This window comes from Cydia pomonella, chromosome 18 (genome assembly GCF_033807575.1).
Source record: "Cydia pomonella isolate Wapato2018A chromosome 18, ilCydPomo1, whole genome shotgun sequence".
Lineage (NCBI taxonomy): Eukaryota > Metazoa > Arthropoda > Insecta > Lepidoptera > Tortricidae > Cydia > Cydia pomonella.
In genome coordinates this window covers 7253275-7279195 of record NC_084720.1, presented here as the reverse complement: position 1 = coordinate 7279195, position 25921 = coordinate 7253275, and the positions used below count along the sequence as shown (strand labels likewise).

Genomic DNA, 25921 nt, shown 5'->3' with positions numbered 1-25921 from the left:
TAATCTACTCATCATAACTCCATCGTGTTTGGGCTCAATAGATTTGCCCTCACGAGCACCATCAATCTAGATGATGTTCAGGGTCTCATGATAGAGTCAGGAGTTGGTCACTAGAACTCCTAATCTACTCATTATAATTCCATCGTGTTTGGGCTCAAAAGATTTGCCCTGACGAGTACCATCGATCTAGATGAAGTCCAGGGTCTCATGATGGAGTCAGGAGTTGGTCACCAGAACTCGTAATCTATTTATCATAACTCCATCGTGTTTGGGCTCAATAGATTTACTCCGACAAGCACCATCAAATTACCATTATGATGAATAGATTAGGAGTTCTGGTGACCAACTACTGAGTCCATCATGAGACCCTCGACTTAATCTAGATCGATGGTACTCGTCAGGGCAAATCTTTTGAGCCCAAACACGATGGAGTTATGATGAATAGACTAGGAGTTCTGGTGATCAACTCCTGAGTCCATCATGAGACCCTAGACCTGATCTAGATTGATGGTGCTCGTCAGGGCAACTCTATTGAGCCCATACACGATGGAGTTATGATGAGTAGATTAGGAGTTCCGGTGACCAACTCCTGACTCCTTCATGAGATCCTGGACTTTATCTAGATTGATGATGCTCGTCAGGGCAAATCTATTGAGCCCAAACACGATGAGGTTATGATGAGTAGTTTAGGAGTTCTGGTGACCAACTCCTGACTCCATCATGAGACCCTGGACCTCATCTAGATCGATGGTGTTCATAAGGGCAAATCTATTGAGCCCAAACACGATGGAGTTATGATGAGTAGATTAGGAGTTCTGGTGACCAACTCCTGACTCCATCATGAGACCCTGGACTTTATCTAGATTGATGATGCTCGTCAGGGCAAATCTATTGAGCCCAAACACGATGGAGTTATGATGAGTCGATTAGGAGTTCTGGTAACCAGCTCCTGACTCCATCATGAGACCCTGGACCTCATCTAGATTGATGGTGCTCGTCAGGGCAACTCTATTGAACCCAAACACGATGGAGTTATGATGAGTAGATTAGCAGTTCTGGTGACCAGCTCCTGACTCCATCATGAGACCCTGGACCTCATCTAGATTGAAGGTGCTCGTCAGGGCAACTCTATTGAGCCCAAACACGATGGAGTTATGATGAGTAGAGTAGGAGTTCTGGTGACCAACTCCTGACTCCATCATGAGACCCTGGACCTCATCTAGATCGATGGTGCTCATCAGGGCAAATCTTTTGAGCCCAAACACGTTGGAATTATAATGAGTAGATTAGGAGTTCTAGTGACCAACTCCTGACTCCATCATGAGACCCTGGACTTTATCTAGATTGATGATGCTCGTCAGGGCAAATCTATTGAGCCCGAACACGATGAGGTTATGATGAGTAGTTTAGAAGTTCTGGTGACCAACTCCTGACTCCATCATGAGACCCTGGGCCTCATCTAGATCGATGGTGTTCATCAGGGCAAATCTATTGAGCCCAAACACGATGGAGTTATGATGAGTAGATTAGGAGGTCTGGTGACCAGCTCCTGACTCCATCATGAGACCCTGGACCTCATCTAGATTGATGGTGCTCGTCAGGGCAACTCTATTGAACCCAAACACGATGGAGTTATGATGAGTAGATTAGGAGTTCTGGTGACCAGCTCCTGACTCCATCATGAGACCCTGGACCTCATCTAGATTGAAGGTGCTCATCAAGGCAACTCTGTTGAGCCCAAACACGATGGAATTATAATGAGTAGATTAGGAGTTCTAGTGACCAACTCCTGACTCCATCATGAGACCCTGGACCTCATCTAGATCGATGGCGTTCGTCAGGGCAAATCTTTTGAGCCCAAACACGATGGGATTATAATTAGTAGATTAGGAGTTCTGGTAACCAACTCCTGACTCCATCATGAGAACTTGGACTTCATCCGGGTCAAAAATAATAATGCAAACCCTAACGTAATTTCAAGTGAAAATGCGTTTTTCAGAAAATCGCAGCCAAATAACACTAGACCTTACTCATAGTGTTGTGTTCCTGCCGGTGAGTAAGGTTGCCAGAGCTCAACGAGGGGCGGGAGGGGGTTAGGGTCGGCAACGCGCATGTAACTCCTCTGGAGTTGCAGGCGTACATATGCGGGCCGTATGCTTGTTTGCCACCGACTTAGTATTAAAAAAAAAGTAACACTGAAAATCCATCAATAAGCGAGTCTGTTAGGCATACTGTAAAAAATGAACTTTTATTAAGATTTTCTAATCGCAGTATATAGCACTTCTCGGAACTCCGTAGCTGATTACGATCGCAACGAATGCCTGACAATCGAGCACAGGTCCGTCCTCTAAGCGCGCTCCGCGCGGACTGAGAGCGGGGCGTCGCTGCTGCGTGATTTATACGTGTTTTAAAAAAATATAAATTTACGGCAATGTAGGTCCCATAGTTACGATTTTTTTTTAATAAGTTAACATAAAGTTACAGTTTGCTATAATATTATTTTTAAAGCAAAATATGCGTACAATTTGCGGAAATAAAATATAATAAAACCCTGTTTTCGCCAAAAAAATGAAGAAACCTCGGAAGGTATTTTATCAGTTTTTTCAAATGAATCTTCGATTGTTAATCATTCCAGCCCCTCGAACGAGATATGTTGAATCAAATTGTAGTCATTCATGTACCAAATGATTCTTGTTTATAGCAAAATTGAGAACCGAAACGCCACATCTCACTGCAAAATTTGGAAAGGACTCCCAAAAAACCTCATTAAAAAAGAGGTTTAATAGAGAAAATGAAAATTTGAACTGTTGGAGCCCCTTGTTTAGGAAACGATTATTTAAGTACGTTATCAGTTTTTGAATAAATACTAATAGTTACGTCGTAATCTTGAATGAAAAAGGAAGCATTTTACAAAATACGCTCGTCTGTAGGAATAAGGACTCTTAAGGTTTTCTGTAAATTGATTGAAATATGACGATGTTGTCGGAAAAAACACGCTGTCTAGGAGCTTTAATCGAAAACACTGCCTAATCCGTTAGATCAATAGCAATACAATGTATGGGCGGTTGTCTCTCTTTCATGGGTCTATAAAAAAAGTCCACGATTGACGCTATCCTTGGTTAGTTCCAATTTTAACCACCGCACGCGCTGCGGTCACTTTATTTTATTTACCCCCACCATGCATTTCGCACGTAGCCAATAGGCCTTCAACTAATCTTGGTAAACTGCGTATTGGCACGTCATTGTGAGTGACAATGTTACATGTCACTTACCCTCCTACTCTTATTGTGGTGAATAAATATCTGATCCGATATACCTTATATATATTTAAATTAGCGCTCTATGAGTACTTTTGGTAGCATATTGGTAGGTACTCATGTAAACACTCAAAAGGCTATGGGGCGAGTTATACTCGGGGTTTCTCTGCGAGATCGAATGAGAAATAAGGAGATCCGGGAGAAGACCAAGGTAGTGGACATAGCTCAAGGAGTGACGAGACTGAAGTGGCAGTGGGCGGGACATATTGCTCGTAGGTCCGATGGAGTGGAAAGGCTCTTGAGTAGCGACCGCGAACCGGAAAACGCAGCAGGAAAAGACCCAAAGCAAGATGGTCCGACCATCTGGTTAAGATCTCGGAGAGCCGACGGATGAGAGCGGCACAAAACCGGTCATTATGGAAATCCCTGCCTATGTCCAGTAGTGGACGTCTTTCGACTGATATCATGATGATGATGACTCGTGTAGGCCCTCCTGAACAGAGCAAAATGCTGAGGATTGAGGAGATTTGTTGTTGGCTTCGCCGGACACTGAGCTCGGTGAGGTTAATTCTGAACTCGTACTGCTACCGCGCTATGAAACCATACCTTTTTCATTCTGGTACTCGTCACAAGGCTCACGCTACACGAGACAGTCTAAGATGTACGTTCCATTCGGCTTCCTGGGACAAGAGTTCCATGAGTTTAATTCCTACCTTCTACAGCCACCGCGCTACGAATCCATACCTTTTACACTGTCGTACTCTTCACAAGGGCCGCGGCCCATTAGGCAGTTGAAGAGCACCTTCCATTTGGACTCGTCTTTCAAAAGTGCTGCGGTGTCGGTTTGTAAAAGCTCTTCGTAGTCTTCTGCCGCCATGGTTGCCATCACTGCCAACAGGCATCCCAAGCACAGGAGGAGTACGCGCATTCTGGAGGAGTGAAAAGTAAAATATTTTCTAGACAAATAAAATAGAAATTTGCCCAAAGACTTATAGTATATAGGGGTCAAACACAAAACTATTTTCGTTTCTTTCCTGTAGACATACCCAAAAGTTAAGGGCTATAAAGGTTGATTTTCTTATTTAACCCTTATCCACATGAAAAGGTACTCCTTTCATTTGGATAAGTATGATAAAACAATTAGGTACCTACATGCCCACAAGCCTATTGCTCACAGGAAAAAAAAACTGTACAGTTTGTATGAACACACATTTTCTCTCCTGTGGGCAATATAATAGTTAACAGCTTGTAGGCATGGAGGTCATGATTTTATCATACTTATTCGTGTGGATGTTCACATACCGCGGTCATCGGAACATAAAATATTATGTTTATTTCCACAATAAATGGTAACGTCATATGGTAGTGTAAATGGATTTAGTAGAAACATAAAAAGGGACCTAGCTGAACAAAAAGTGTGTGTAAAATCGTCTGGTGCTTAGATAATTTCTAATTGTTTTTTTTTTTTTTAAGTGAACCTAGAAAACCAAAACATCATGTTACTATAAGGTACATACCTTCATCTCATCTCATAATGTAAAATACTACCTGTTTTCATAATTTAACTTAAGTAAATATCATTATATTTACAATTGTTTTACCTTTGTTCATAGATTTATTGTCAATGAGATGCAAAATTAGACTAGAAGAGTTACTGTAACATAATTACAATATAGTTTATAGTTCACTTCAGTTATATTTTGAATAAACGAAAATGACGAAAATAGGTACATACCTGATCTCAGTTAAATAGTACCTAACAGTCTTCAGGGTAATACTAGATTAATTGGCATTGTCTAGCTTATATAAGTGCGGGACATTAGCTCATCAAATGAGAATGAGGAAAGATTCCCGTCTCACGAACACCATTGTGATACCTTGTAATTCAAATAATTATCAGTAGGTACTACGCTATTCTAAGAGCGGTTTCAGACTGAGGTTTTTCTTCGCCTGTACTTGAGTCGCGCATCACACAGGAGGATTTCCAGATCAGGTACGCGCTTAAACGTGTCAATTGTTGTAGATGCGGATTACGATGCAAGCCTGATACAACAGAGGGCCTACCGTGAACACCGAAGTTGGCAAATTGTGGGCATCTTTCTCTGTCACTAATTACACCTTAATTGGAGTAAAAGAGAAAGATGCCAGCAATTTGAGAACTTCGGTGTTCTCGGTAGACCCTCAGGCTCCTATCATACCTAGGCATTTCGTTCGTTCGTCTATCTGTAAATTTCGATTTTTGATTGTAGCGATAGGTCCTCTTATCATCGATATTTTTTTCATACGACCGGCAATTTTCTGTGTAGGGCTTATGTGAATTCTTTGTCCTACAATCAGCCCTGAAATGTCAAAGACTACTACTTTATAGTACTTTACTGACGGGGTGTTTTTTTCCATTGCCTATTATTTAAATTGATTTCGCTAATAAAAGTAGTATATGTTTGCTATTAGTTTTACTTATACTCTTACTTCCTATATATATTACAGATTTACTTTAATTTTTAACCGACTTCAATTTCATAGAAGGAGGAGGTTCTGTATTCGGTTGTGGTTATTTTTTTTTTCATTGTCGATTATCAGACGCGCTGCCTACAAAATCGAATTTACAAATTCTAAGCTATGAAAAACCGCTCGTCTGAAGGCGCTTTAACACAGAGTAAAAGTAGTGTATATAATCAAATTTAAACTAGCGTGAGTCATACTGGCGTTGATATTAAAATACTACGGAATGACCGTATAATTATAGCAATAACGACGGCAAACCTCGACAATTGGTCTGTCCTAGTGACCCTATCTATGAAGCCGATGGTCTCGGGTTTGAATCCTGGTAAGGGCATTTATTTGTGTGATGAATGTTCCTAAATCATGGGTGTTTTCTATGTATATAAGTAAGATTTATCTATATACGTATGTATATTGTCGCCTACTACCCACAGTTAGTACAAGCTTTGCTTAGTTTAGGGCTAGGTTGATCTGTGTAAAATTGACCCCAAAAATTTATTAATTTATATATTTTATCAAGGAATTGGTTGATACAGCGGCGGCAACATCCTGGCAAGATTGATACAGCTGCAGTTGACATCCGAACGTCACCTTTACCCACGTATTCTTTTGTCGTCAATATCGCGCTAATGCTATTGTGAGTATGACTGACGTAAGCAAGCCAATCTTCATTGATCGAAGGAAAAAAATCAAAGAATAAAAACGTTTGAAAGTTGAATTCAATTTAGAATTTAGGTAAACTTTAAACTAAACCTGACGACGTGACGGTTAATGCGGCTGCGCTATTTCGATTAAAAAACTATTCCGGAATTCTTAGACTTCACTTATTTGATGTTAAACGAATAAAACAACAATTTAAAATGTAACGTTTTATTTTAGTCATTTATTATACCAAATTACAGTTAAGCCACTCTTCTCGCCACTTTAAAACTGTCTTTATTTACATTTCCGATTTTTGTAGCGCAAAATAAATAAGAGTGGCGAGCACTTCAAGTTTCCCTTTGAATCACTGTATTCGCAAAATAAGTTACTTAATTATAATTTCTGTGGGATCTTTTTGAACATCTTGTGTATCTGCCGCCAGGTGTCAGGGTACTTGCTCTTAGTGGCGCTGATGTATGTGCTGACCACCACCTTCTGACGCTCGGTGCAGTGCGCGCAGCGGTCCACAGCGATTTCTGCCGCTAGCTCTGAAAACAAATATATTTTTGGCGATTATTTTATACGTCTTGATGATATGTCTGGTTGTTTCAAAGAAAATCACGGCTCCTTAAGGATTCTGTTTGAAGGATTAAAGATAACCTACATTTCGACTGTTGTTTTACTCTGAATCACTTTGCATATTACTATAGTAACTACTAGTGTCTCGCCCCGGGTTCTAATCTTAACAAATTATACACCAAAACCTTCCTCAATAATAGGGTTGAAAATTCTCGAAAAAATCAAATCGTTTTGTTTTTTTCCAGGACGTTTTGAATTTTTTTTCATATTTTCAGTTTTTTTGGAAAAGATTGCCACCATTTGGATAACAAAAAACACGACTAAGCAGGTGTAATACTGGAACAATTAACAAGTTTTGTTCGAATTCCTGTTAGACCAAATTAAATTAAACTTAGGTAACGGTACCTCTGACTTCGTCCCAATACGGACCGCAGTCCACCCTTCCCAGAATACAATCGTTAACAGCTTCATGAATGTCTGCATTGGCCACTATTTTCTCTATCTCTATCCTGTCGTATTTCTCAGCGTAGGAGTAAGCGAGATGAGCTCCGGTACAGACGAGTAAGATAATTGATAATTGCATTTTAAATGATTCTGAAACAATGGAATTATTATATTAATTAGTTGTTAGTCTCTGACCTTTGTAACATCTTTAAATGCTTCTTATAAAAAAATAACATGAAATATTTAAGGTATACAAGCAACACGTAATAAAAAGTATAGGTACCTACATATTTGCTAGTGCTTAAACAAAATTATGAATCTGAATAAATTATTAGGTACAGAAATAATGGATATTTTACACAAAATCAAATGTTGGAGGATGGAAGAATAATCGCTATATAAGCAAATAAAGAAATTCATTAAAATAAAGATGCATGTTTCATGTTATTAGCCAATGTTGGACCAAACTACACTAAAATATTACTTATAGCCGGTCAAACAACATTGTGAGTAGAAAAAGGCGCGAAATTCGAATTTTCTATGGGACAATAACGTTGTTTTACAAGTCAGTATTATATTAAATATTTACATAATAAGATTAAAGTAACTAATAATATTTACAAATTATAATTTACTACTAAATTCCTAAATGTATAATTAATCGATTACAAAAAAGAATAATAGCTTTTACGCATTCAGAAAAACGTTACATTTAGTTATGAACTCCGGAAGAAACTCAAAGTAAACATTTAACACTTACATTTTTATTTCATACAATTCACAGTCACTGGCACTACAAACACATGTCAAAAACACAATAAGTGGCATCCACGTAACCCGCAAAACCGTTTATAAATGAAGGTGGTTGGACCTTTGGCACTCCAACTCCGTGCTGAATACATTATTTCGACTGCATAAAAACAAGTACAAAAAATTATATTATAACAACAATTTGTAGAAACGTTTAATTTAACTATAAGACATGCTGATCGCGCGATTAATAGTACTTAATTTATTCATGCAGTGACAGTATATCATGGCTCATTAGTTGATACCCTATAGACATTATAAGTATTAACCTAATGAGACTAATAGACTAATGAATTCTATTCATTTCTTGATGGTGTTCATTTATATTGAACGGGTAATCCGCAAGATATAATTAAGGTGACGCATAGTTAAACAATAAAATCTAAAAATGCGGCGCTTCCTTACTTCCCGAAACCCGCGCTCATCCCGATACTTCGCGCGTAGTGAATTTGCTTTTACGGTAGTTTATTCTATAAGGTCGTATGCGGCAAAATGGGTTTTACCGTTTAAAGTAATAAAAAAAAAACAAGAATTAATAGAAAAATCACAACTACAGAATTTAAGTTGGCTTGAAATTTAGAGACTTGAATCGGTCCTATTTCCCTGTACAATGAAAATGATTGTTAGTACGGTCGCCAAATCTCAAAAGCCCTCTAGAAACACGATTTAATTGACTCGGCTCGGCCTTACCCACAACCGGTATCAATGTGTTCGGACAGTTCTCCTGATCACCGTACATGCGGTAGTAAAGCGGAAAAATGGTGGAGGGGATAGTAATGACGTCACAAAGATGGCGGCCGGACCTATTATTTTTGGCGATGTATCTCGAAAACCACTTAACCGATTTTAATCATCGAGGTGTCAAATAATAGCTTATATTATGGAGATTATTTCCTTTTCTACAAACATTTACGTGAAACCTATAGGAAAAAAAATAATCACAAAAAACAGTTTTTTTATAAAATTTTTTTTTTTTATTTTGTAAAAATCTCCGTAAATATTAGCATTTCGCAAATTTTGTTTAATATAAAACATATTGCTTCATTATCAAGGAATATAATGAGCCTTAAAACATACAGATCGAGTAATAAACAATGAAGCTACACTCATTTATTTGCGCATGGGTAACGATAACTGGCTTTTACCGGTCGAAACTGTGGTGACTGTTACGATACGTATTGAATGGAATTTATAGAGTATCGGTTTTAATACTTTTAATTACTGAAATTATAATTAAAATTATAAAAACCAGACACAATAATGTTACCTTACTTCGACGTTTAGTCTCTTTTTTCGTCTTAATCATAGGTAGGTACATATTTCTTTTTACTTATAATTTTTATACAGGGTGAACTTTTAACCACCAGTCATACTCTGCGCAGCGACTTTATAGGTCATACTGAACAACTTTTACTATTAGTAGTCCCCAAGCCGCTCCGAGGCCAGATTTAATTGACTCAGCTCGGCCTTACCCACAACCGGTATCAATGTGTTCGGGCGTTTCTCCTGATCACCGTACATGCGGTAGTAAAGCGGAAAAATGGTGGGAGGGGATAGTAATGACGTCACAAAGATGGCGTCCGGACCTATTCTTTTTGGCGGTGTATCTCGAAAACCACTTAACCGATTGTATTCATCGAGGTGTCAACTAATAGCTTATATTATGGAGATTATTTCCTTTTTACAAACATTTACGTGAAACCTATAGGAAAATAATAATCACAAAAAACATTTTTTTTTTATACATTTGGTTGGTAGGTTTGTCTTATGTTTTAAAGCAGTAAAATCTTTCAAGTCGAAACACAGTATAAATATACATTTTGTTGTCTAATCTAAAAGTATGATGTTCATTGTTTAAGACTGATTAGTGATTACTGAATTAAATAACATGCTATTTGTTATTTTTGTTTTATTTTTTAAATCAGGTATTAATTTATTCACTATGTATCACTATACAGGCAAAATGTGTATCATAGTTGGTCTGTAAGTACTTACTACTTGTGTCGAATATAGGTATAAGATGAAAATTTAACCACCAGCCATACTCTGCGCAGTGACTTTACAGGTCATACTGAACAACTTTTATTATGGGACCAATGCCGAATCACGCAAGAAAATTTGGATCTGGAATGACACCCACTGGCTGTGCCCTACCACACAAAGCGAGATGACATTCACAATGCCCATACCTCTCTTTTGGACGTAGTTTAAGGACGTACCCGGGTCCATGACGCATGCTCGCCACACCACTGCTTAAGATAAGCTGACGCACCGTAAATTGAACTGCGTAAAAATCGCAAAAAATATTACACGGAGATCTTATGGCAGACACCGTACCGGTGACGTAAAAGACGCAACTGTTTTGCGAACAAAAAAGATTCGCGTGAAGCACGTCACTGCGATTCCGTACCGTCACCGTTTTTTAAACAGCGGTGTGGGGAGCATGCGTCAAAAACGGTACGCATACGACGCGTCACTGCGATTCCGTATCGTGACCGTTTTTTAAGCTGCGGTCTGGTCGCACCTTGTATTGTATTGTATTGTATTGTATTGTATTCGGGCGATTTTTCCGCAACTCGACGACTTGCGCCTATTTTGCGTGATATGTTGGGGGTAGGCTAGTCCTGCCAGCCCAGCTCCTCGAGGAATCCTATCAAACCATTGATGTTGAGTAGGACCTCGGGGAGGTCTCTCGGAGATCCGAGATGTTTAGCCCTGTATGGAGTCACTCCGCTGCATTCCAGCACCACGTGAGAGGCTGTTTCTTCTGTCTCCATGCAACCTCGGCACAGGGGACTGTCTGTGACACCTGTTGTGAAAAGATGTTTGTTAAATAGTCCATGACCTGTTATGACACTGGTTACCATACTCAGTCGGACCTTCCCTAGTTGCAGGAGCGCCCTTGTGAGTTTTCCGTTGATGCCAGGCATGGCTTCTTTTGCCTGTCTGCATCCAGTCTGGTTCAGCCAGTGTTCTGTGTGTAGTTTCCCTGTACGTGCCAGCCAGCAGCATTGAGCGTACCTTGCTAAATGGTATCGGAAGAATCGGTTCCGGACCAATCGCCCCCGCATTCGATCCTTGCCTGGCAAGCTCGTCCACAGCATCGTTACCTCGGGATCCACTGTGTCCCTTGATCCATTGTAGGGTGATCTTGTTATTATGACATACCTCCATTAGTCGTTCGTGGCATTCGTGTATAAGTTTGGATGTAACTATATGGCTATTTAGAGCCATTAAGACTGCTCTACTGTCGGAGAGTATGCGGATGGAGGATCCTACTACCTTCCTTGCAGTGAGTGCAGCCGCCGCGTTTATGATGCCCATGCACTCAGCTTGGAATACCGAGTTATGGGCTCCTAGCGGAGTGGTGATCGACATGTTCAGGTCTTCTGAGAAGGTTCCAGAGCCCGATCCGCTGTCTGTTTTGGACCCATCAGTGAAGATTCTCAGCTCCCGGGGATTGAGTCCTTCATGATTGTCGTCCTCATATAACTGTATTTTGTACCTTTTATCGAAGATAGCTTGTTTGTGAATCCGGTCCGTGCCTGACCTAAGGGGTTACTATCAAAACGACTGAATCTCAAAATGACCTGTTTAGCATGAGGTCCAGAACGCAAAACGACCACAGTATCAAAAAGCCTATATCTCATAATAGCATGGTAGCAAAACGACTAACGATTAAAAGGCCTTCGTCTCGGAATAGCTTAGTATCAAAACGACTTGTTCGCAAAACGACCACTCTACATCTAAACGTAACGTCTACATCTTTAAATGCCTTAATAGCAAAAGAACTAGATCGCAGAAGAACTAAATCTCAAAATGGTTGAATAGCTAAACGACTTCTTGTTGAAAGGGCATGAAACACTATTTCTCTTCGGGCATCTATGGATACCTAATTGTATAACATTATGTAAACATTATGCATGAAGATGAAGTATGTTAAAGAATTACTTAATAGTCAAATCGCAAAGAATAAAACAAAAGAAAATAAAGATAAATCAATATATGTCGTGGTAATAAATATGCTTACTCATTACTAACAAAAAATTGCTTTTACTTATCGCAATGAAATTTTTAAAATTATAACGACATTTTAAACAGAGTTTCCCAACTCTAATAGCTCAAATGATTTTTATATCATAATAATAAAATAAATCATTGGCACATTTTTAATTGGCGTTTTTTTTCCGATATGCTTTCGGGTTTTTTAACTGAATTTATTACAAAAAAACTCTTTGGTACCAGAAAACATCGTCATGAAACTAAAACCAAAAGCCACTTTCGTAAAACTGCCGTGAACCAAGAAAAACCAAGATGAAAGTACGTGTTACATGCCCTTTCAACAAGAAGTCGTTTAGCTATTCAACCATTTTGAGATTTAGTTCTTCTGCGATCTAGTTCTTTTGCTATTAAGGCATTTAAAGATGTAGACGTTCTACGGAGTGGTCGTTTTGCGAACAAGTCGTTTTGATACTAAGCTATTCCGAGACGAAGGCCTTTTAATCGTTAGTCGTTTTGCTACCATGCTATTATGAGATATAGGCTTTTTGATACTGTGGTCGTTTTGCGTTCTGGACCTCATGCTAAACAGGTCATTTTGAGATTCAGTCGTTTTGATAGTAACCCGACCTAAGCACTGGAAATTCGTCATACACCTTTTCCAGGCATTTTGTGTTAAGAGCTCCTGTGATGTTAGACCATATCTGCTGTATGTGTAGGTGCAGCGGTGGAAGGTTTAGCATGACCTCCATGGCTGCAGTCGGGGTAGACCTCGTGCAGCCAGTGGTGGCCGCGCATGCGAGCCTTTGAAGTCTTTGTAGTTTGTCTCGTACGTTGCCTAGGTTTGTTCTTGGCCACCAAACCAGAGCACCGTAACAGAGTAAGGGGCGGATTATCGTCTTATAGAGCCAGAGGGTAATTTTCGGGTTGAGTCCCCACCTCTTACCAATCATCCTTCTGCACTGCCAGAAGACAACTCCCGCCTTGTCTATCCGTTTGTTGATGTGGTTGTTCCAATTGAGTTTATTGTCGAGAGTTAGTCCTAAGTACTTAACTTCATCGGACAGCTGTAGCTCAGTTTGGAAAAGTGTTGGTCTGGTAAAGTTGATCGCACCTTTATATGGGACAGTCAAAATTTTTTTCGCGATTTCGGAATTGGTCCCATAGTAAAAGTTGTTAAGTATGACCTATAAAGTCGCTGCGCAGAGTATGACTGGTGGTTAAAAGTTCACCCTGTATAAAAATTTTAAGTAAAAAGAAATATGTACCTACCTATGATTAAGACGAAAAAAGAGACTAAACGTCGAAGTAAGGTAACATTATTGTGTCTGGTTTTTATAATTTTAATTATAATTTCAGTAATTAAAACCGATACTCTATAAATTCCATTCAATACGTATCGTAACAGTCACCACAGTTTCGACCGGTAAAAGCCAGTTATCGTTACCCATGCGCAAATAAATGAGTGTAGCTTCATTGTTTATTACTCGATCTGTATGTTTTAAGGCTCATTATATTCCTTGATAATGAAGCAATATGTTTTATATTAAACAAAATTTGCGAAATGCTAATATTTACGGAGATTTTTACAAAATAAAAAAAAATAATTTTATAAAAAAACTGTTTTTTGTAATTATTTTTTTTCCTATAGGTTTCACGTAAATGTTTGTAGAAAAGGAAATAATCTCCATAATATAAGCTATTATTTGACACCTCGATGATTAAAATCGGTTAAGTGGTTTTCGAGATACACCGCCAAAAAGAATAGGTCCGGCCGCCATCTTTGTGACGTCATTACTATCCCCTCCACCATTTTTCTGCTTTACTACCGCATGTACGGTGATCAGGAGAACTGTCCGAACACATTGATACCGGTTGTGGGTAAGGCCGAGCTGAGTCAATTAAATCTGCCCTCGGAGCGGCTTGGCGACCGTACTATATCAGGGGGCCTAGTCTGATGCATGATTAGCAATCGCAATCGTACACCGACAAACGTAAACACTTATAGAATAAAAAAAAATACCTATTAGGATGACAGATACTAAAAGATGATAAAAGTCACGTGATACAGTTCCATAGTTGCAAAACAGTTTCATATTTGCAAGTGTCCATAAGACTACTTACGGTAAAGCGCTAATCACCAAGTGGCCCTTTCCAAGGTTTTTACCAAAAACCTACTAGGTACAGTCGCCATCAGATATACGGGAGCGGCCGAGGTTCTAAAAATATCCGAACACGCACTCTACCACCTTGACAATAGAGGCGTGTTCAGATATTTGTGAGCGTCTTGGCCGATCCGATATATCTGATGGCGTCTGTTAATTAACGTTAAAATAACGTTACGTTGAAATATTCAGCCAGGTTTTAATTGTTTGTAGACAAGTCAGGGTAGGTCCTATCACTAACTTAGATAAATTATTGAATAAGAAGCTTAAAAGGGTTAAGACGAAAGGGGACGACCGCCCAAAACCGCCTTTCCATAGTCCCCAAATTTCCTTTCTGGATATTAACACTATTGATAATATTTTTACACAATTTCATGTGTTTTAATCATAACTAAGCCCCACCGTTTGATTTAATTCTATTTTTAATATTATATTATAAGAGTTAGGAGCATTTAATAATCTGTAAGAAACTTGTTTTTCGCTCTTAACTTTTATAATAGGTAATTAAATAAAACCGGCAAAGAGCATGTCGAGCCACGCTCAGTGTAGGGTTCCGTAGTTACTCTTCCGTCACAATAAGCTAAACTGGAGCTTAAAGTATAGTAAATTGTTAACCAAAGGATGAAACGGTACCTTTCACGCGAGTTAAACAAATAGGCAAATTTGCATAATCAGTACCTAATTAAAGTAAGTCTTTTTACTATGAAGGGGAAACTTTTTGCGATAACTCAAAAACAGCTAAACTGATCATGTCCGCTATAGTTTTCATTTAATGTCTTTCTTAAGCTCTACTTCCACGATTTTTTTCATATTTTTTGGACCTATGGTTCAAAAGTTAGAGGGGGGGACACATTTTTTTTTCTTTCGGGGCGATTATCTCCGAATATATTCACTTTATCAAAAAATGTTTGTTGAAGACCCCTATTAGTTTTGAAAGACCTTTCCAACAATACCCCACGCTGTAGGGTTGAAGCAAAAAAAAAATCACCCCCACTTTACGTGTAGGGGAGGTACCCTCAAAAAAATTAAATTTTTAGATTTTATTGTACGACTTTGTCGGCTTTATTGATTTATATATCCATGCCGAATTTCAGCTTTCTAGCACTAACGACCACGGAGGAAAGCCTCGGACAGACAGACAGACAGACAGACAGACAGACAGACAGACAGACAGACAGATGGACATGGCGAAACTATAAGGGTTCCTATTTGACTACGGAGCCCTAAAAACGAAAAAAATCAAATGGTCTATGCCCGACCGTGACTAAAATATATAAAGTTCTGTAAAAATATTCTCCATAATGTCAATATTCAGGGATGACAAGGAGGACTACGTTTGTATGGAGAATCGATGGTCCTCTTTCCTCATAAGTATTTGAATCTTTTCTTTGGCAATTACAGTTCATTCAGTCATGCATTAGCATTCCAGTGCATCAAATTTCTATAAGAAAGTACCTACTGTATGTTATTTTATGATTCTATTTATTCTAAAGGTTAGGTATACATTTTAATTGTATTCTCTATAAGTATTTATTGCATGTTAGTTATAAGATGTAATATTTTGAAAAGATGTGTCCCGCCGAGTTTCTTGCCGGTCCCATATTGGGATACCCTCCTACAATTTAGGACGGATTTAAATCTTCTCGAGTCAGAGGTGTAGGGTTAGAGCCGGCGTAGCTTTATTTGACGTTCATAAGCGCATTGTAATATGCCTACTTAAAAATAATCTTTTTCTTTATCATTCATGCGGATAAAAATACTTACCTAAATAGTTTTGATTTAATCCGAAATTGAAGGCAGCAAATGAAATGAGCCATATGATGAACATTAACTTAAATGTTGCTTTATTATACCTACCGTCATTACAGTACGTAATCGCATCATTTTTGTAACGCACGGCTGAATAGGAAATATTTTTTTTAGTTATGGATAAAATACCTACTCTACACTAAAGGGTATATTAATATGACAGGCATGTGGCATTAATTAATTAATTATTACATCCAAGACCAATGAAAACGGGTTGCTTAAAAACTAAAAAGCATCTAACGGTGTCTCAGGGCTCATTTAGAGTGTGTTGCTTCACAGCACGATCACGGAAGATTTTGTGATTTCTTTTGCGGTACAAATTCACGAAAAAGAATGCACTTTTTTGTACTTGTATTTAAAAAAATATACTCATGCGGTTTAGACACTGTAACACCGGGGTCGTGGTCGTGCTGGGTCTCAGATCATAGAAAGTACTAGATGGCTGACGGAGGCGTGGCGCGTGTCGCCGCCACATGGCCACATCGTGGCCATACCGGCCCGCCGTAAGACAGTAGCAAATTAGCTGTCATTGAACAATGTGCGCGTCAATTTTATTGAAATGCCGAATTATAGCGTTATTTTGTGTCGAAATAGGAGTGCATCCAAAAACTATAAGGATCATGGAGTTACATACCACATGTTTTTTCACGTATTAGTCAATAAAACCACATATTTTAATAAATAAATCCAGTGGCATATGATTTTTCTGAGTCAGACCATGTTGTCATACAAACGCGTGGCAATTTGTCTATGCATTTTACATTGACGCTTTGGCATGGAAAACTATTTGTAGTGTCCTTAGCAACGGCGCAATGCATTAAACCGCTAACGATATTCACAGGGGCATTATTGTTTCTTGGTACGACCGCCAACCGCTCCCTTCATTGACGCCGCGAAGTAGAGTGGTGCTCGTGCATGTAATTGATCTTTGAGCGTTATCGATAAAAATGTTTGGATATAGTGTTATGAAAGCAATTATTTTTCAAGTAAAATTTTACAATTATTTTATATGCACCTAATGTTTAATTTGATACTTATTAATTTGGATCGAATAGGTAAGCCAAAAAATAAACTGATTTAATTAAGTACAATTTATTTATAACATTATAGTTTATACCTATAAGTATATTTTATTCAGGTTCTTAGCAACGATTCGAATAACTGCACTAGGTATAATCAAATATGTTCATGATTGCCATTTTTTTCAGTTTCACGAAAAATCCCAGTATTAAAGAAAAATGGATAGATGCTACAGGTAGAGGCCCTAACTGGTTTATGAGCGAGAAAAGTGTTATTTGTTCGGATCATTTTCAAGAAAAATGTTTCCAGTTACACTTCGCCTCATTTATATAACGATAGAATATAAATATATTTAAAATAATAGTATATTGTATACTTAGTCGATCCGAAAGTAGATTTTTACTGATAATTATGATTACTCTTTCCTTATTATTCGTACATATGATTTAAAATACCGCTCCGAGAGCCGATATCATTGTTTAAATACAAAAGGTTAGTACAGGCTCACCTCTTGGCCAAGCAGAGCGATGAGGCATTCCCTCCCTCTTAAAGATGACTCTCATAAGCGTTCACAACCCACTCACATACACATACTCACACACACTTACAGAGACACACAAGCATAATCGCGAGCAATCCTAATCTGTTACTTTTTTTATATTAATTATAGTTAATAGTTACCCATCTTTATAATGCAATACACTAAGAAGTACAAGTATTGTTACTAAGAGTGACTAAGTTTATTGATAGCTCATAGAAACGGGACTTAATAATGTGTAAAAACCGTGAAAGTTTAATCCGTGTTAAGTCTATTGATGTAAAATTTACCATGTTTTTTTTCTTTCAATCTTTTTCTTTCATGAGCACAAAAGTATTAGGCCGGCGCCCCACTGCAGCGCACGCTATGTACACGACCCACGTTCCTATACAAAATTTCGTGGGCTTGCCCACGGTTTGTATTAAAACGTGGGCCGTGGATGTAGCGTGCGCAGCAGTGGGGCGCCGGCCTTAGTATTATATATTTCGATGAATAATGTCCGACCGTCCTTAGTCTGGGACCGGTCTGAAAATCAGCGCCGGGCATGTCGGCCCGGCACACGCTGAGACTGGAACCCTTTGCCCAATACAATAAATACAATACCGGTTGATCTGTATAAATTATTAATGTATCTTTTTTTAACTATTATGTAACCTTATTCTCCTATGTTCTTGTATGTGGCAATAAATGATTCTTATTCTTATTCTTATTCTAAAAGCTTATTTAATGGTGCATTATACTTACAATGTAATTTACTATAACTTGCTTTCGCAGTTCTTCATAACTCTATGTAACATGCTGCAATTGCTTTTAATTGGTGACGAAATATGCTATGATAAACTGAAACTATGTTTTTTAGAAGCGCTCGCGTCTAACGACAATCCCAAAGTAAACAATTTAAACAAACATTACATCACATAATGACTAAAATTTTAACCAATTTGATTAGTTAAGCATAAACAAGCTTTTGCGTCATGGTACATGTTTATTTTTATTTTTATTAAAAGCTTTGTATTACATTTTATCAGTAAAGACCTTTGTGAGAAAACTTATGGATCAACTAATATACCTTACACGTACCTTAAAATTCTTAGCTCGTAAATAAGGTCAAAAATTTGAAGGAATATAAATTAAGTCTATGGCAATTATTACTTAAAACAAAAATGTCAAAACTCTAAGGTCATGTTCAGAACATGTAAAATATCGATATCTCTATCGAATTGTCCTCACTCTAGTGCCGCCGCTCTAGGCTCCTACACCGCGCGGTTTGGCCAATCACAGCGCGTGAGTTGGTTGTCTGGCCACGCCTTTAATGATGTGGTGGGGGACAGTTGGAGACAGCGAGACTCGTTGAAATTATGCTTCGTTATAAATCTCCTTACTTCTTATATCTATGTGCTGGGTACATGCTATCTGGCACGACCACGGGCTTTATTTTTATGACATAAGTGGTTAATTTAACAGTCAAAATACGACAAAGTAAATGTACTTTTTTCTACTTGTATTAAAAATAACACTCATACGGTTGAGCAATATTATGCTGTAATGAGCAATATTATGCTGTAATGAGCAATATTATGCTTTAGGGAACTCAGCGATATTTTTATTTATTATAATAATACACAAAAAAAAACAAATAAAAAAATGATATACGCAGTTCTCAGCATTCACATCCATCTCGCTCACTCTTATTCTCAGCGAGAGTAAGAGAAGAACACGAACCTACTAGGCCTTAACATAAATACTTTTTCTTCTCCCATTTGTCCTTATTAACAAGGTCTTATCCAGGTCATCTACTCAAACGTTAACTGTACGAGATCCCTCAAAGGCATAAGTTTGCCTTTGTCCTTATCTATGTCACTTTATTGCACATAAACAGGTTAACATAAAACAACAAAACAAAACACGCAGAAATAAATGTTATGTACAAAGGCGAAGTTATCCCTAAAAGAGATCTCTTCCAGCTAATCGTCGAGAAAATGCGAAGGGATCAAAGTGTTTGATCATAAAACACTAACAGGTGTTACAGGTGAAAGACAAATCAATATGAACAGCAGTAATATGAGAATTTTGGATACACATAAAAGTAGGACGAGAGCAATAAATAGTAAGTAATAAAATAAAATAAAAAGTAGAAGCCCCGTAGTATGAATACGCAAACTATAACATATACATAAACCTATATACACCTTACCTACACCCCTACAGCTACACCTTTTTGTCCTTAACTTTCCTTATTAGATTAGGGCTAAAAAATCACAAATAAAAACGGTATATCGTTGCAAGAACTATATATTTAAAACAATTTTCGATTACAAGTGAAGTTAAAGTGACGTCACAAAGTTTGTGACTCCCCCCCACTCCCATGTCACAACACGTGACATTTTTTTGAACCCCTCCAGCTCCTTAAACGTGTGACATCCTCTTTTAAATCCAAACCTTTATTCATTCTTTACTTGCACATTCTTAATGGAATGCCATGCAGATTTTTTTATACTTATGACAGCAAAGTTATTAGCAAAGTCAATTGCTATCAAAATAATGTTAGGCACCTACTTACCTACTGCGGTTGAAGTTTCGTTTTCTACCTCTCTATCACTCTTGCGTGTTTAAGCGATGGAGAAGCAGACAACGAAATTCCATTTTCAATTTTCGCGTTAGGCCCTCTGTTTTATGGAAGTTGGAACTAAGGAATACAATCTCCATAGGCAGAACTGTTGCAAAAGTGTCCAGCTGTCGGTTATAAATAATAGTTCCAAATCTCTCCAGAGTAGCGCTAGAGTAGCTAAGAACCTAGGCGTTATTAACGGAGTGAAGTGCGCTGTCTATGATTTTTTTCAAATATTCTAGGTATTGTAGCGCCACCTATTTAAGGGTTTTTGACGGACATTTTTTGTAACATGGAGATTGTATTCATTACCTCTACCTTCCATACTTTGTTTCAATGCGAATCCCCCCCGAATCTGCCATGTTTTTAAGCTTAGTGATGTTAAGTAATTTTCGCACGCGAAATCTTTTAGTTCAAGCTGCCGTAACTCTGTACTAGCTAATTACGCTGCAGCAGTAACGCCACTCTGCTCATCGCAAATGCAGTACTTGCATTAAAAAAATGAAATAAAGGCCTTATTAAAGGAGAATAAGATAAACAATTGCATGAGTTTTCCAATGTGATAACTGCATTTCCGATAAACAGGGCGATTGATACCTTTATTTGGTGCCAACTTCGCCTTGGCAGCGAGCCGATTGCAAAATTTCGTACCGACTTGATACCGCGATGAAATGCACAATGGTTTCTCATAAAATTAATGCTAAGCCCGAATTTGATAGTCTGCCACGTTTGAACTTGCCGAAAGAACAAAGAAGGCCACTTCCGGTGCGAAAAAGGGGGGCTGATTTAACCCATCTGATAGACACAGTAAAGCGTAATCTGTCAGCATTTTTTTTTGGAAGTGCGTGACTGCCGCTCTCAAAGGTGGCCATAGGGACCCCAAAATATACCCATCTGATACCACTCATTACAGGAATATATAAGTTTGCCAAGGCTTTCCCTGCCGAAACATCTTGACAGACGAGATTATGTAAGCATGGTCACATCAGCAGGCCTAGATATACCCATATGATACCTCCATGAAACCAATTCCGGTCGGTAGGTATGAACCCTCAATTTAGGAATATATGTCTGCCAAGGCTTTTTCTGTCGAAACACCTTAACAGACGAGATTATGTTAGCATGGTCACATCGGTACCCTTAGATATACCCATCTGATACCACCATAAAACCAATTCCAGTCGGTAGGTATGAAATGAACCCTCATTTCAGGAATATATAAGACTGACAAGGCTTTTTCTGCCGAAACACCTTGACAGACGAGATAACAATTCCTTTCAGAGCGTCACCTTAAATAGACTTTTCGTTCGTAGCGACATCTATTGTCGAGTAGCAGTACTGATAAATCCGCTAATGGACATGATTTGTGATGTGGAAACGAAAAAAAAAGAAGTCATCTATGGAGCATTAGTATGGAACACTGGAACGGGTACGTTATAGGTACATACTCTTGCCTAAAATTAAAATTAATTCGTCATGAAAGCGTCAGCTAATACCTACCTTTGTGTAGGTATTTACTTTGGCTTCATGTGCGATGGCATCAGTAGATACAAAACATAATATAACCATAACCATTTCCACCATTTGTACCTTTTTTGAAGCGCAATAAAGTTTAAAATAAATAAATCAATAAATAACCTGCATGTGAGTTTCGAACGAAACTTATATCGATTTTAATAACAGATAAGAGAAAAATTCCATGTAAGTACCAACAGTAAATATTTTGTATCAACAAATTCCTGAAGGTCATGTAATGATTCAGCGATTCAAATGGCAAAAGCAAACCATTATTTCAACATTAGGCTACGAACAAAGCAATTTAATAGAAATTTGGATAAATAATGAATTTCCGCCGTATTTTGGTATAAATGGCCCAAATCGTTGGCAGAATTTGTCGATTCATATAAACTCTTCTTGCTGGAACTTCAACATTTTTGTAAGAATATTTGAAAATTCATTAATTCATTATTTTATATTCGTCTCATACATATCTATTTACCTTTATACCTTTAAACGAGCAATTCTTTTATACAGCCATTGGACAAAGCCGAAATGTATATATGCATAAGGGTATTTAGAACCAGTGTACAAAGTATCATAACAACCGGTGTAGCGGTTTCGAAGAAATTAACAAATTACCATTTTTTACTTTGGAGCAGCCTGTATGTGTTAGTAGCTCCTAAGGGAATATCTTCAAAGAATAGTATGGAACCTTCTTCGACCTTTTTGATTATCTTTTTTATTTAAGACACTAATAAGCTTCTGACTTTTGAAAAATGTCATCATTATCAAATATTTCCAACAAATTGTCAAAAACACTGCCAAAGATTAACACAATGTGCTTCTTTTTGTTGTCGATTATTGTATAACTTTTGTTCGAAAAATTTATTTTTTTATCTTTTGTTCTAATTAAAAATATTAACGTCAGAGCATTCCTGAAAAGTAACCCTACGTGGGATTTCAGGGTTTGTCCAATGGCTAAGGTCACCCTGTATATATTTCGGGGATCTCGGAAACGGCTTTAACGATTTCAATGAAATTTGCTATATTGGGGTTTTTGGGGGCGCAAAATTGATCTGGCTAGGTCTTATCTCTGTCAATCTATCAATCTCTTTCAATATGATCCGAAATATACTGTTAAAATCCCTCGCAATGCAGACGGGCACCGTATATAATCACGCATGTTTCTTGGGGGGTTAACTCACAGGAGAAAGAGATCACAGATTTCCCATTAACTACTACTACTTATATTAACTACTAGATTGGGCTTTCATAACTAATAAAAAACTACTTACTAGATCTCGTTCAAACCAATTTTCGGTGGGAATTTGCATAGTAATGTACCTACATAATATATATTTTTTTTTAGTTTTATCATTCTCTTATTTTAGAAATTACAGGGGTCACACACATTTTACCACTTTCGAAGTGTCTCTCGCGCAAACTATTCAGTTTAGAAAAAAATGATATTAGATACCTCAATATTATTTTTCCTATCCATAGATATCCTATACGTATGGGTTTGATGAAAAAAAAATGTTTGAGTTTCAGTTCTAAGTATGGGGAACCCCCAAAAATTTATAGTTTTTTTTTCTATTTTTGTGTGAAAATATTAATGCGGTTCACAGAATACATCTACTTACCAAGTTTCAAATTCCTTGCACCACCTCAACAACACCTACCATTTATCTGTATTTATCCTTAGGTAGGTACCGAAGACCATCACTATGAAACTCCTCGTGTTGATCTCCCTTTTCTCCCCGCTGGTGCTCTGCTATGACGCCAAGTACGACTCCATCGACGTGGACAAGGTATTGGCCGATGATGCTCAGTTCACCGCCTACATTAACTGCATGCTTGATAAGGGGCCGTGCACGGTGGAACACTCCGCTGATTTCCGAAGTAAGTTTCTAAGCGTCCATTAATCAATACCTGAATCCTAAAATACACTTTTCCTTTCGTCCAGACATAGGAAAAAGTGCCCCAAATAAATCTTTTTTGTTACTATCCATTGCGTTACAGCCATACAAAATATAATATCGGTGGTCAAACCTGATAACTCGAGCCAGAGGGTTTTTGAAATATATTTGACAAACGTGGAGTTCTGTAGAAAATATATTGATTTATCGGGTTTGACCTCCCAGCCCTCGATCGCTATATGGAATGATGATAATTGGCAGGAAAAACTTTGGGACATTTTTTTTCTACGAGGATCAAAAGAGCCTGTGAGTCTAAATAAAAATAATAAAAAATTCATAGAATATTTCTCATATGTGACATTCTACGACCTTACGCTATTATTAGCGGCGACTCAATACTAATGCGGCAGTCAATACAATACGTGACGTAAGCTCCGACCGCCATAAGGTACCTTCCGTCGTGGAACGTCACATATAAAGGTCAGTTAACATTTAAATCCTGGAATTTCTCCATTCCAATATTGCCATCTAATACAAGATACAAATTTCTACTCCGAACTTATTTGTTTCCACGATTGTCGGATGTATGACACGTGACCAGCTTTCCGTAGCTAGCAAATTTATAGCTCATATGAGAAATCAGGTATATTTTCTTTTCTCAGGTTGTATGAGTACAGTCGTGAGTAGATAAAGTATTGTCGGTGACAGACAGACAAACTAAACTAAACCCTGTTTATCAGAATGACATTTTACTGACATAAATGGTTAAAATCTAGGTCTAATGTATTTGATTTAGGTACCTAATAAATGTATGCTGGAAAATAAATCGTTCTTTGTGTTCATCAAATTGCTCTCTCAGTTTTCTATACTACCATTTTCAGAGCTGCTTCCTGAAGTAGTCGCAACGGCCTGTGAAAAATGCTCAGATATTCAGAAGGCGAACATGAGGAAGTCAGTCAAAGCTCTGCAGGAGAGGAAACCGGCCGAATTCGCGGAGTTCAGGGCGAAGTACGACCCTAAGGGAGAACATGAACAGAAATTCGCCGCTTTTGTAATGGAGACCAAGTAAACTGAAAACCAAAATGCACTATTTGCCATCTTCCTTAAAATCCTGTGAAGACTACGGCTCTTGAATAAACCCTGCGACTACAATAAGAAAGAACTCTTTAAAAGCTGAGTACAAATGCTTTAAATAGTTGGCAATGCTCAAGCGATAACTCTGGAGTTGCAAGCATTCATAGACTACGCTACAATCTGACGCTATGGTACAATCTGACGCTATGGTACAATTTGACGAGCTTTTAAGGCATCAGAATAAAGAAAACAATTTTCCAGTTGCATTCCTGTCTAGTAACTAGTTAAGAGCTCCGGACCGAAATGCCGGTTGACGGTAGACCGCAATGAACTTGCAAGATGCCAGTGTCAAAAAGGAACGAGGCGGATATGCTTATTTTAATCCAAAAGATCCTGTTCACTTTCCAAAATGATAATAAAAGTGGACAAAACGACGACTTGTGCTATTCCATCGGATTTTAACCTACCTTCGTGTGAACTGTGTGGAGCAGAAGCATATTGGTGATAATATTTAAGTATTACCTCCTTAATTAAGGATGATTATGGATGATGATGTCTGCAATAAATATATTAATCATTCCGTTCATGTTTTATTAATTTTCATCTTGTATTGTATACGGGCGATTTTCCGCAACTCGACGACTGGCGCCTATTTTGAGTAAAATTTTCATCTTGTTTTAAAGTAAAATATATATCCTCTTTTTTTTCTTTACACGTTAGTATCCCACTGCTGGGCAAAGGCCTCTCTCCTTGATGTACACAACTCCCGTGTTCTCCTTAATTATAAAGTAATTTCATAAAAATAAGACCAACTTCGCGATATTTTGCCTTAACCTACTTTTTTTAATATTTATATTTTGTGATTTAATATTATACAATAGGCGCACTATAAAATACAAATACGTTTATTTCATTACTATTTACAGCAGTGATAAACACGATTGATAGTCTGCTATTACCAAAATCTTGTACAAAAAATTTAGATGTTTAAAACATTTTACAGCACATACTTTAACGCCGTAGTGCGAAAATTAGCACATTACGTAACCATGTCG

The 25921-nt window shown here is 37.9% G+C and overlaps 5 protein-coding genes across 9 annotated transcripts in view; 1 reads left to right on the top strand and 4 right to left on the bottom strand.

Moving 5' to 3' along the window:
• LOC133527418 (uncharacterized) overlaps positions 1–5134 on the bottom strand; it is a 9516-nt gene extending 4382 nt beyond the window's left edge. For both annotated transcript variants that reach the window (XM_061864419.1, XM_061864420.1), the window contains exons 1-2: positions 4993–5134; positions 4002–4186 (exon numbers count right to left, since the gene is read on the bottom strand). In XM_061864419.1, coding sequence (XP_061720403.1) covers positions 4002–4185 — 184 coding nt within the window. In that variant the 5' untranslated portion in view covers position 4186; positions 4993–5134. The remainder of the gene's footprint in view (positions 1–4001; positions 4187–4992) is intronic.
• Positions 1–25921, bottom strand: part of LOC133527766 (ejaculatory bulb-specific protein 3-like) — a 184637-nt gene that overhangs the window by 90117 nt on the left and 68599 nt on the right. The gene's annotated exons all lie outside the window — the stretch shown is intronic.
• On the top strand, positions 5114–25921 carry LOC133527423 (ejaculatory bulb-specific protein 3-like). 4 transcript variants are annotated; one of them, XM_061864430.1, is made up of 4 exons: positions 5114–5250; positions 6280–6396; positions 23579–23775; positions 24674–25920. In XM_061864430.1, the coding sequence occupies exons 3-4, from the start codon at positions 23601–23603 to the stop codon at positions 24859–24861; spliced, it is 363 nt and encodes a 120-aa protein (XP_061720414.1). In that variant the 5' UTR covers positions 5114–5250; positions 6280–6396; positions 23579–23600; the 3' UTR covers positions 24862–25920. The 4 variants fall into 4 exon arrangements, with proteins under 4 accessions (XP_061720414.1, XP_061720416.1, XP_061720417.1 ...); XM_061864432.1 differs by lacking the exon at positions 6280–6396 and having other exon boundaries at positions 5115–5250; positions 24674–25921; XM_061864433.1 differs by lacking the exons at positions 5114–5250; positions 6280–6396 and adding an exon at positions 20210–22309 and having other exon boundaries at positions 24674–25921.
• LOC133527702 (allergen Tha p 1-like) lies at positions 6614–8397 on the bottom strand. Its single transcript, XM_061864831.1, has 3 exons — positions 8185–8397; positions 7386–7574; positions 6614–6949 (listed from the first exon to the last, which is right to left on the bottom strand). The coding sequence occupies exons 2-3, from the start codon at positions 7561–7563 to the stop codon at positions 6795–6797; spliced, it is 333 nt and encodes a 110-aa protein (XP_061720815.1). The 5' UTR covers positions 7564–7574; positions 8185–8397; the 3' UTR covers positions 6614–6794.
• Positions 9571–12931, bottom strand: LOC133527701 (uncharacterized). Its single transcript, XM_061864830.1, has 2 exons — positions 12864–12931; positions 9571–11784 (listed from the first exon to the last, which is right to left on the bottom strand). Exon 2 carries the CDS (start codon positions 11610–11612, stop codon positions 11064–11066), a length of 549 nt encoding a protein of 182 aa, XP_061720814.1. The 5' UTR covers positions 11613–11784; positions 12864–12931; the 3' UTR covers positions 9571–11063.